General features: G+C 44.5%; 2 protein-coding genes across 39 annotated transcripts in view; both read right to left on the minus strand.

Annotated features, from left to right (window-relative positions):
- Positions 1–330, minus strand: part of UNC80 (unc-80 homolog, NALCN channel complex subunit) — a 133,939-nt gene extending 133,609 nt beyond the window's left edge. The window contains exon 1 of the mRNA XM_038181816.2: positions 225–330. The gene's annotated coding sequence lies outside the window, so the exon portion shown is untranslated. The remainder of the gene's footprint in view (positions 1–224) is intronic.
- Positions 331–609: 279 nt separating this feature from the next.
- MAP2 (microtubule associated protein 2) overlaps positions 610–12,417 on the minus strand; it is a 174,322-nt gene continuing 162,514 nt past the window's right edge. For 24 of the 38 annotated variants that reach the window (XM_072040448.1, XM_027461373.3, XM_072040447.1 and 21 more), the window contains 4 exons: positions 7,807–7,899; positions 6,338–6,419; positions 5,502–5,614; positions 610–4,795 (listed from right to left, as the gene is read on the minus strand). In XM_072040448.1, the coding sequence (XP_071896549.1) occupies positions 4,580–4,795; positions 5,502–5,614; positions 6,338–6,419; positions 7,807–7,899 (504 nt within the window). In that variant the 3' untranslated portion in view covers positions 610–4,579. The remainder of the gene's footprint in view (positions 4,796–5,501; positions 5,615–6,337; positions 6,420–7,806; positions 7,900–12,417) is intronic. The other 14 variants (XM_038181829.2, XM_027461374.3, XM_072040449.1 and 11 more) reach the window with 1 other exon arrangement.

Here is a 12,417-nt window from a genome sequence, read left to right on the forward strand (position 1 = left end):
GGCCCATTTTCTGGAGTGTTCCACCTGCAACACCGACCTGAGGAAGGGTTCTAACCCAACCAGCAGCCCCAGAGCAACAAAGTACCTCAGGCAGCCCCCAAACCTCGGGCCGCTCCCTCAACACCTTTCAGGGCAGCCCCAAAAGCCCACCACCCGCCGCTCCCATTACCTCCCACCTGCCCCAACACCAGCAGACTGCAGGGAGTGGACACAGCGGCGCTCACCCGTCTCTCCAAGGCAGACGGCGACCCCTGCTCCTGCTGGCGCCGTCCCCTCAGTGCCCCAATGGTCGCCCAGGGTCTGTCAATGGCCTCACGCTATGGCCCCGCCCCAGCGCCCGCCATTTTGGCGCTGAGGGAAGGGCCCGCGGTCCGCCATCTTAGGGCAGCAGCTGAGGGGCCCGGCCTGGCTGCGGCCACGGGTACTGCCTTGATGAGGGCGCAAGCAGTAAAATCAGATTTTTCGCCAATAAGAGGGCTGAAAAACATGACTTCATCTGCTCTGGCCTTTCTTGGCAGAGCACAGCAGCAGGTGTGTGCAGTGGTTTTTCATGCAGGGGTTGAATGCACAAAGACCTCCTTGGCAAACAGTGGAAACCAACACAAGCGATTAGATGACAAGCGGTTTTATTTTGCAAAACAATCACTATACAGCAACAAATACAATTGCAAATTGGATTGAAAAACATGAATTACCTACCACCAGCCATTCAAGAAATGCCTCTTATGGTAACAGGCTCTAGAATTATCAGAAAAAAACACAGGTTTGTAACAGCAGACTGTATTCCTTGAAATCCCAGCATACAGCATGTTTATTCGTTGGCTTTTTCTCTTTGCTAAAGTTGAAGTGGCTTTTATATGCTTGACTTTTCCAAGTGTGAAACTAATTTACCTTCCTGCAGTGGGAATTGCTTGAGTTGCAGCGGGAATTGCTCTAGCAACCTGACGAGAGGGTGAACTCTACACACACCTAGGCTAGATTCTACCTGCTTCGGTTTTTATAGCAAACGTGTTCTACTCTTCAAGGCATCTGCCTTTGAAGGGACATGGGTGCTTGGGTTTCAAACGGTGTTTGGTCCAGCACGGCAAAAACTGCTGCTCACATGTGGTTGCACACAGGCTGCCTTTCGACTCCCTTTGGGTCGTGTATATAGGCAAACATCTAGTTGTAAGCAGTCACGATGAGGTCACTACTGTACTTTAGCATAACACTGAATGGATAATACCATTTACTGCTGTACAGTGAAAATATACATGGCCCCAGTGGGCACAAAATTACCCTCATCAATATTAGTTTTTCCTTTATTGTTGCTGGACAGAGGTTTGCTCAACTTTGATTTCTTTCTGCTTGTGGTTACATAGGAACAGAACTCTGCAGATGGGGCAGAAGCCCCTTTTGTCTCTACAATTTGACAGACTATTAATTTGGGGCTCTCCCCTAGCCATCCAAACAGGTTTCACTGTTCCGTTTATCTGGATTATCTCTGCTTTGTTACAAAGTTAGGTCTCAAACACCCAACATACCTGCTGGCTCAACATGCCTGCAAAAAGAAACACAATGGATGCAGTTTCCAGGAAGCTGGCTCTATCTTCTTTAGTGGACATTACATATTTACAAAACATTTTTTTTTAAACCAACACTCTTCTTGAGAAGTTTAGATTAATATGAGCTTTTCAGTGAACATCTAGAGTCATGTAACATAACTTTATTTTTTTTTTAAACAGCACAAAACTCTTTGATTTCTTTTACCTTCATCTAACTCCACAGCATTCTAGGATTCTTTCTATGGAAGGATGATTACGATTATAGAGGTCTTTGCCTGAATCAAGACAAGAAAGCTCATTTTAATGCATGAAATAAATGACTTGGTGGGTTACACCACTCTAACTTTGGACTCATAGGTGGATGATCTAAGCATTGTTATCTAGAGTATGTCAATTTTAAAAGCAGAATTTAAAAAAAAAAAAAGGCAAAAAACTACGAGTCACAAGTTAACACTGTTCTCACTAGCTGGTGTTCAGCCTCAGAGAAGCTGAGGTTCAGTAGTACCATAGACTCTCTCACCCACATTTGCAAAAGGCATAAAAAAAACACTGCAAGGCTAATTTATAGTGTGTGATCAGAGCGATGTGATATAAATACTGTTTGATGTGTTTTTCTTGTTCTTCTTCTTCTTTCTGTCTTTTGCTCTCCTGGAAAAAATGGGAAGAGGCTTTTTAAGCACCTCTTTTGACTTGTTTCCATGTGAATTCATACAATTAACTCTACGCAAGAGTTAATTAACTCTGTACAAATACAAGGCAGAAATCAGAACCCATTTAGCATGGTTCTAAGCTCACTGTCCTTTGTATAAAAGAGCTGACTTACCAACAGTATTAGGTACTTTACAGTGTGAAAAAGCTTTTTGCAGAGCTGAAATGTCATGTGTGTGGCTGTTAGGAGTTCATTTTCAGTAAAATTTACAGAGATTTAATAACTTTGTTTTGTCTTTGTACTGCTGTGACAGCTTAACCAAAATCCTCATTTGGTCCACTGAAGATCTACTGCTTAGTAACTGTGCATTTACTACCTGAATTATTTGGAATCCTGTGCTATTAATCATTAGAATCCTTCTCCACAGACATAAAAATGTTCTCTATGAGTCTTTTTGGTTCAAACCCCAACACACACACACACGCACACATACAAATTAAGGAAGAAAAAGAACAGATCAAAAGCTTCCAACACACAATGTTAACCTAATACATGTATCAAATATAGCTCAACTGACAGTGCAAAGTTTAGTTAAGAGATTTCAAAAGGAAAAGATCAAACAATCTGCAAGAATGTAAACTGGTCATTTGATAATGTCTACTGTACATATAGTATCAGCAGATTACTACCTGCTGATGAGTAATACTACCTTATTACCTTCAGTGTTCTCTTAGTGTCCATAAGACAGCGCTGGAGTTCTCGCAGGTAACTCCATTAGATTGGATGTTTATATATCTCTGCCCTTTATATTTTATGCACACTTTTTCTTATACTTTTTATAGTCAATATAATCCCACTTTGCTCAGATTTTCAGATGCCCTATTTATTGATTAATCGCTATGGCAGCCCAGTCTAGGGAGCTCAATTTATTTATTCATGTACTATAATTTACAGGCATCTCTTCTATGCTTATCACTGTTATCTGAGTGCCTGAGCGTATACATAAGACATCACTGAAGGAGTGGAAACAACATCTTAATACTCGTTTTTGTGTTTCAACTTTAGCAAAAGAAAAAAAATAAATAAATCTAACATTCACTGTTACTACAGGAGTTAAAAAAAAAAAAAAAAGCCAAACTATGTTGGATTTTTAAAAAATCCAGAATCCAAACCCAACCATCTTTGGAGACCGTTTTACAAACTTCTGGACCCCACAAAAATTGTAACTTTGTGGAAAAAAAAGAAGGGAGGGGAAGAGGGAAGGAATCCTTTTTCTAGCATCACAGAAAAGACTTGCATCTGGCACTAAAACAGGGTCACGGCTTTTAGTTGTTACAGAAAGCAACTTCATGCTAAAAGTTTTCATCGTTTTAAAATGTGTTTTTATGAAGAGGGAAAAAAAACCCTGCTAACATCTACTTTTACATACCTAAAATTGCAACACCAAAGGGTGCAAGAGACACAGATACTGTGAATAAAGTAGAATATTCAAGTATATGAGGAGGGCGTATCACAAATGACCACAGAGAAATATATATATCTATAATACTGTATTAAACAGATGGAAAGGATGTGAAACCGGTGGTGCGTACACAAATCTAGCCGCTTAACCAACTTTCTAATCAGACACAAGTCCGTTGGGGTGGAAGTGCTTGCTTTCAGTAGCTTTTTTACGTCACTTCCCCAAGCATTGTTCGGATGTTTTCAACTACTAGTTTCAGTTATTAGTTAAATAATTTATTGGCTTTTCAGCTATACACTGACATAATTACCCAGGTCCAAAAAAAAAAAAGTTAATAACTTAATTCAACTTTTATTCTACTTATTTATATAAAATAACACTTTTTTTTTTTTTTTTTAAATTAAACTTGAATTTCTCTATACGCCCTTCCTTCTGGTAAGCAGACTCTTAATCTAACCTGTAATAACTTACAATGGGCAACTTTTTTTTTTCTTTTTCCCCCATCTATCAACAGAACAGCAAAATGAGCAACTTGGGATATTAACAAGGCTCTTCAGAAAGAGGTGGATGGCCTTCAGGCACATGAAAGGTAAAAATGCATTTTATCATAGTACGGTACTCCATGCAAGACAGAGCAGAGCAACAATAATTGTCCAATGTAACATACTGCAGTTGTATGCCCATATAAAGCCAGTGTCTTCCTGTTGTAAATGGAGATCAGGCCAATTTCTGCATCTATTTAATTATTTTTTTCTTTTTTTTTCTTTTTTTTTTTTTCTCTTAACTGTATGATAACTACAAGTCTTGGGATGTGACGTAGTTTTAGACATGGTAAAGAATGAATGTAACACCTGCTCTGAGCCCATTCCTGCCAAGAGCTCATGCCTAAATATTATTACTTCATACAACGCAAAATGAGCAAATTCATAAGCCCTGCTTAGCAAGGGCTGCCGTGACATCTTCAGCGAGGGTAGCAAGCTGGGGCGATTCAAGCAGGTTGATGCTTCCAGAGGACGAGACGTTGCTGAGTCTGCGTGGTGAGGCCACGCTGGACCTGCCTGGTGACTGCGTGATGATCTCAGCCCCGTGATCAACACGGGCTTTAGCGTGCTCTCTGAAGTTTAGTTTCTGGCTGTCAATCTGTTCCAGGAAAGCAAAGAATTTAATGCATTATATATTCACAGCAGTTTCTCATTATAGATTATCATTTGGGTCTCCTTTTGTTTATTTTTAAGAACTTCTAAGAGGATTGAAGCTTCTTCAGTCCCTAGAAGGATTGAAACTGAAGATTTTTTTACCTTGTTTAATGCATCACTGGCTCACTATGTTACGTCTTCTCTTACTATTTGCCCTTACTATGCCCTAATGAGCACTACCACTGTTCTTAGCTGTATGAATGTAACAGACATTTTATGGGCATCGTGATTTGTTTCTGAAATCTGTATTTTCAAATGCTTGTGGGGGTGACCTTACTTTCAAGATGTTTTCCTCATGTTTCACACAGTAGTCCTGATCCTCTGGGATATCCACACTATAAAATATTATTATATCATGCCTGTGCTATACAGAGGTCCTAAGCAAGGTTTTTATTTAGATGGAAAGCCAGTGCACAAACTACAGGAGGTTTCACTGTAAGGTTCAAATATATCTTAGATGTGGACGTGAGCTTGATCATTCCAAATTCCAGAGGGAGCAAATGGCATGTGAATGGGCTCGATGCTGAGCAAACGTTTCCCACTCAGCTTAGAGCCACCACTGAATTCACAGCTCTGGTAACTGGTAATTTCACCACAGAATTTGGGCCAGGGCAGAGTGGTAGCCTTTTCCCCGAGGGCTGTCCCCTTACCTTGACATTACCACCGCCAGGTACATGGTGGGCATTTTCAAGTGAACCAACTTTAGCCTGAGCTTTCTCTTTGAAATCCAGTTTCACGCTCTCAATTTTCACACGCCCACCTCCTACACAGAAAAAGGAAACAAAGGGTGGAATGGCTCAGGAGAAAGTCTGACATGATGCACGCGGGTACATTCAGATTAGTTCCTTCTTAGTTGGGGTCTAGTGATTTTAGAGAAGCACAGAATAACATGGAAAAACAGAAATCCTTTACTATGAGGGTGGTGAGGCCCTGGCACAGGCTGCCCAGAGAAGCTGTGAATGCCACATCCCTGGAAGTGCTCAAGGCCAGGCTGGATGGGGCTTTGGGCAACCTGAGCTGGTGGGAGGTGTCCCTGCCCACGGCAGGGGGGTTGGGATTAGACGATTTTAAGGTCCCTTCCAAACCAAACCATTCTGTGATTCTAACACACTGCACATTTAAGTAAAATATAAAATCTTCAACACATTCAAACTGCAAGCATGTGCTGCAGGCCAATTGATTTTCATAGGATCTAAGCATATGCTTAAGTATTTCGCCAACTTCAGTCTGCGTATCAGTATTTTATCAAACTGACATCATGTCCCAGCAGTATCCTTCTGCATTGTTTTCTTTTAATCTCATCTCTGAACCAGGTGGTCCCAGATATTTGTCTTTATACATTTAGTTAAGTAGAATATTATTTGTATTACCTAAGTGTATTTATTTGCTTTTGGACTATAAAAGAGAACGGTATCATCCATGTTTTTTCCTGCACATACAACATTAGTCTTTCCTTTGTCCCACACCCCATAAATTCCTGCGTTACCTGGCTTGTGATGGATGTTCTTGAGTGAGCCACACTTGGAAGTCACATGACTCAAGTCAATCTTCTTGGTTACGATCTGTACCTGTCAAAAGCACACACAAACACAGATTACAGGAATGAAAGGAACAGAATAAATAAAGAGCCAAGGCCTGCAGAGGAAGAGCCAAGCCCCTACAAGCCCCTGGAAAAGGAGAGACGGTTAGTAGAAAACAGACCATGCCACAAAGGAGGAAACACCTGGATTAATACAGCAAGATTCCTTTCCACCTAGGGAAATCACAGAGCTGGGTTAAGCTTTTCTATTAGCAAAATGAAGAGGAGGATGAAGCAGATCAGTTTGTAGGTTCTTTTTAAAATGTTCCTGAGCCTCCTTTCAGGGCAGATGCTCCAAAGCCCTGCATGCAGCAGGACCTGCCCTGTTTGGTTCTGCTTTTTGAACATGCATCCTGACAACTGGGAATATTTTGGTGACTGCTTTTTTCTTGGCCATCTGTTTCATGTTTTTCTCCAGCTAAACAGAGTATGCATTTCAGCTCAATCTGCTGCAGGGAGCCTGGTGAGTCTACAAATGCGCCTCCTGCAGCTGCACCTGCGCTGGTGCTCAGTCACCGGCAGCAGTGGCACTGCACTGCTCAGCCAGGCAGCAGCACAGGCACCCTCCGTCCCCTTCTGCAGCACTGTGCCCTGCGCTGCCGTGGCTGCACTGAACCCAGCTCGGGAACAGCTGCAGCAAGGCTCCTGCTTTGCTCCCAGGTGTGGCTGTGTTAGCAGGCCTTAAGAAGCTGCAGCCCTTCCAGGCCAGGCCACGCAGGGGCTCCAAGCTGACTGCAACACCACTGGTTTGCTCTTCTATTTGAGGAGAGATCATTTTCTCCAGAGGGGTCAAATCCTCCTTATGCTAGTCCAGTGTGACTGCTGGATCACACCCTGAGCAACCTCAGCTGGTCACACTAAAATGATGCTGCAGCATTAGCACTCTGCACGCTAACTGATCACACCCATTCTCTGAGCTTTCTTTGTCTGAATGTTTTCTTTATTTTCTTTCTCTCTGATGACTCTAGTAACCGACAAGGTTAGCTGAGGAAGGGCTGACATGCTGGGGGACGACCAACTGTGAGCTGGAGTGTCTTTTGGAAAAGACTTTCTCAGGCCATTGCTATGAAAGGCACTGGACCATTTTGGCTCACACTGGACTTTAACTGACAGCACCCTGGGGGATTTAGAGATAACCAAACTTTTAAATTTTCTTTTCCTGGCCAAGTCCTGGCAATGTGTTGTGCTCTGTGGAGGAAGATCAGAAGGCCACCACTGCAAACACAGGGCTCACATGACTACCAGACCAGACTCACATGTGAAAACAGCAGTAAGAAGGAAAATAGTGCTCAGAGGAAGGGAGACAGGGGGGCTGGCTGTGCAAGGTGGGTCACCACAGTGGAGATGCCTGCTCACAGGCTGGCTGTGCTACTTACATTTCCTCCCCCCGCAGAATGTTTGATGTTATCTCTGGAACCACACCGGGACTGAATATCGCTAAAATCGATCTTCTTGTTTAAAATCCTAACCTAAAAGGAATCGGAGGTAACTTACTATATATAATACACACACTCCATCGGGGTGCAGGACAAGAGAGACAGAGTAATTCTGCCTCCTGCTGTGACTCCTTCTGACACTTGTATTGAAATGTGAGGAAGTCAGCCACACCAATCTCTGTGCTTAGGATGCTAACGCAGCATATGCTCTTTTTCTACCTCCTGAAATGGTAGTTACATGTAAATGCAAAGGAGAGAGGTTTTATACTGGGAGAGATGAGAGGTGGCTTTTCCTTGAAAAGCTCAAAGAATCCTTTACTTGCCTGGACATAGTCCTTGGAAAGCCTGTTAGAGGCTCTCTAAGTGATGACCAGTGTTCCTGCTGGACACGAGCAGATGGAAACTCTCTTTCTTAGAGCTCAGCACTCCAGCCTTGAACGCAGCAATCTGAGACCCAGCCAGCTCAGGCACTGGCTGAAATCCTGAGGTATCTCACCCCTCTTCCTGCCACACAGCCCTAACAGTGTCTGCATTCACACAGCAGACCTCTGATCTCAGTGTGTCCTGTTAAAGGTGACTGACAAATGGCTTAAGCTGAAGTCAGAGCTCACTGCTGCTCTCTCTCTCCTGTCTTCTACCAAAGGGCAGTGCAGAAAACAACAACACCTGGACACTCCTTGCTGCAGCCCCTGTTTCTTGATTCTCAGTGCTGCCTGTACTATTTGGTGGCCACAACCACTTGCTGGTGCTAGCAGCATTGTGCCTCTCCTCCCCCGGGGACTTGGTTTTTGGCAGAAATGCCACCTGACTTTCCCGTGATGGTGCCAGCCTCCCTTACAGTATTTTTCCTGTGTCCCCTTAGCCATGGAGGCACTGCAGGCACATGACAGTGCCTGGAGGGAACTCTCTGAAGGACAGGCCAAGCCCCGCTGTCCCACCTTGAGCATCAAACCAGTCCCTTCACCTAGCAGATGTCAGGTGCCACCAGTGGTTGTGCTCCCAGGGAATGATGTGCTGCTGGGGGCAGTTAGCAGGAGGCAGGGGCACCTGGGCACACACCTGGGTGACACCACCTCCGGGCTCCTGTCTGAGCAAGGGCAGGGGACTGTGCTCACCTGCATTAGGCTTTGCAGGTGTGTGAGTAGGACTTCTAGCCAGGCCTTCTTTGTACCAGGAGCTTTTACTTACTCAAAGAGTGCTGCTGGTGCAGCGTATTCTCTTCTCTGGGTTAAATATGAGGTCATTACTCACATATTAGTGGATTTTATTCATTCTTATCTTACTAATATGCAATATGAGTTCATACTCTCTTTCCTGTACAAACCATATTCATTTGGGCATTATCTATTCATTATTAAATGACACTTCTATCGCCTTCAATAATATCATTTAGCACAGCTCTGTTGGCTGCTGTTTTAGGTAAAACTACAGGGACTAACTGATATGTAGGAGAGAGACAGGCACAGATATACGGGTTACCTTCTTCCCGCTTCAAACCACCCCAGCAACACGAAGCAGCTGCACACCAGCTGAAGTGCTCAGTAGGAGGAAGAACCCCACACAGTTTCTGCCTCCTGGTTTCAGGTCCCCACACTGCTCTGGGCTCCCTGTTAGACCTCTGAAAGAAATCACTCACTTCCTCTGTGCCTCACCTCTCCACACTAGGAAAAGACAATGTGCCTGCCTCACAGGGACACCAGATTCTGCAGTTCTTGCAGTGAGGATAGTGGCACACCTAGATACCGAGTCAAATATCCTCTGGCACTGAGCAGCTGGAGTGCTACTCTTAACTTGTGTCCAGTAAACTCCAAGAAGAAGCTTCCTGAGGGCCACACTTTGCAGCTAATGAAGAGGATTTCTTCACAGAAAGCTGTTCTGTGGGTCCCCCTCATTACATATCATGTAACCACTACATCAGTCAAACCCATTAGGACATTAAATGCTTCCTGGCCTAAACTGTTAGAGTTTGGTAATGGCACACTCAGCAGTGATGGCGATGACAGCACCAGAAAGCTCCACAACTGGTAGGTCACCTTCAGCCCTTCACAAGGGCATCTTCAGTAGGCAAGCTGATTTCTGTTTTTCTCCCATCTGCTTAATCCATGTAAGTAAACCAATGCACACTGAAACATGAAAGGAAATGCCACTGGAGTTTTAGGCTTGTGTTTCATTTCAATATACCATTTGTTTAAAAAATGTACCCCAGTACCATACATGATAGGTGTCACATTAGTTACTGAGACACACATCAAATGTGCAGTCAGATCGCGGTCTCAGAGAGCTTCGGGCCAGACAGAACTGGGCAAAACAGAAAGCCTCCCTAGCACTTTGTGAGCACATCTCTCAGCAACGGATCAGCAGCACCTCTTCACAATGGCCACAGGGATGAATTTGCTCTGAAAATGCTGACTTTGGTCATGACAAGACCTCTGTGCTGTGGACTGGGGGCCTGTAGCTTAAAAGTGAAGCCAAAGCAAGGTGATAAGCTGAGAGGGCACCTTTGAGCGAGTGCCTGAAGGTTGATTTGCACCCACAAGTCTGACAGATTACAAGTCTCATGGCCCATGGACCCAGCTAGCAGATATGAGTGGAACAATCATCTCAATTATCCTCTCTGTCTCACTGGGTGAAATGTGCCCCTGCGTAGAGGGGCCAGCAGGAGACCTATGTACCACTTATGTCCTGTGCTGAGGGCTGAAGTGAGATGAGTGATATGGACGTGCTGGTCACCCAGCACAGGCAGGAAGCACGCTGAGCCAGGGTTTTCCTCATGATCTGGTTCTCCCTTCCCTGGAATACATCGATAACCCTGCACATGTTCACATCACGACTGCCCTCTATAACAAAGCATTCTACGAACTGAATAATCCTACAGATTAATGCCTTAAACCACGTAATCCCCCCATCCTGTATTCTTGAGCAAGGCCTACCCCTCCTGCCAGCAATACCCACCTAGCTTCTCTCAGGTCCGTTAGCCTGGGCAAGCAGGAGCCAACGTCTCTGACTGTGCAGCAGGGGCTGAGGTATCACTGCCTTTTTTCCCCAGTGGCGGTGTGGGGCTGGGTCTGTTTTGTATCAATCAACAACTATCACCCAACTTGGATGGACTGCATCTGTTTGTAACCCCTGCTCCCCTACCAGCACTATTTGAAATTGGCCAACAAGTTACAAATGAGTTGAGGATGGCTGGGACTGCCAGCCAGACAGCATGACTGCATGAGCTTTGTTTCCTTTGGGAAATCAGGCTATAAACATCAGAGGGAAAGTACCAGAGAGGGACAGGCACCATTTAGGCTAAAGAGAATCTTTGGCTTGCAAACAAAGAGCATAAACGGACTGTGAATTATTTGAAGCTGGAATCTAGAGGGAAATTTAACTATCAGAGCAGGGAGGCTCTGAACTGCCTCCCCAGGGAACAGAGCTACAAAAAGAAAATGGTAAACTTTCACGATGGCACTTGATGAAAGGAATTAAATGATGCATCTGCCTGGGATAGAGACAGCACAAATACCATGACTCACCAGGAAGGTCTCCGTGTTCCTGAACGCGTATGTACATCTTGTGTGGGGGTGGAGGTGTGCTAGGGATGTACGTATAATTCTATATTCTAATATACACGCGCATTAAATGAAAGATCAAGCCTGCTTGTGCTCTCATTCAGGAAAGGGAACATTTTACTTTGCAGCAGGAACGGGACTGCCTTCTCTTCACACCCACTAAACAGCCCAACAGGCTAATATCCTGACAGACTCCCTCATAGCCCCACTGCCCCACCAGTCTGAGATGGGTAAATTCTCTTCTACTGATCTGATGCTGGGTTGTCAAAATACGCTGCACAGGGATGGGATGGTAGGATTTTAATTAGAACAAGGCGAGGTTCCTCAGCGTTTCTCATAGCCAGGTGAAGTGAAACCACAGCGGAAAAATTAAGCCTTACAGACAATGCTGGGTTTATTCCACAAAACCACGTTGTCCAGCCTCTGTGCTCCAATGCCTTCTGTGCTGTTTGAAAGCTGACCAAGTGCTGGGAGACGCACGGCATTTTCGGGTAGGCAGCTAAGAAGCCAAGTGTTGAAGATACCTTTCTCAGAGTTATTGAGATGAAGCCTATGTCGACCTGCACACAGCAGGGTAAATTTCAACTCCCTGCACACAGTGGCCTGGCTAGCAATCTAAGCAGGAAGGGGCTGTGGTCTGAGAGCCACGTCTACACTAGACCAGGAGAGATTTTTTGGGTTAAGCTGACCGATAGGACAAGAAGCAACTCGCTGGCAATACTTCTGAATCTCCCAGTGAGATATATGGCTCCCTACGGCTGTTCACAGAAAGTGAATTTGGATTTCAAAGTCTTAATGTACAACAGCCTCCTGCTGGGGGCCTGGAGCAGGCTTCCTCTGACACTACCGCATCTCTGTATTCACCAGGAGCAGGAATTTGTGGAAGCTCTGAACAGAAGGCAGAGAAATGCAAGAGAGAATTTGGTTCAGCCGTGCCCCACTACTAAAGAAAGCAATGTTTGAAAACAGCTTATGAAAAACAAAGAATTAAGTT

This window comes from Anas platyrhynchos, chromosome 7, assembly GCF_047663525.1.
Source record: "Anas platyrhynchos isolate ZD024472 breed Pekin duck chromosome 7, IASCAAS_PekinDuck_T2T, whole genome shotgun sequence".
In the NCBI taxonomy this organism is placed as follows: Eukaryota; Metazoa; Chordata; class Aves; order Anseriformes; family Anatidae; genus Anas; species Anas platyrhynchos.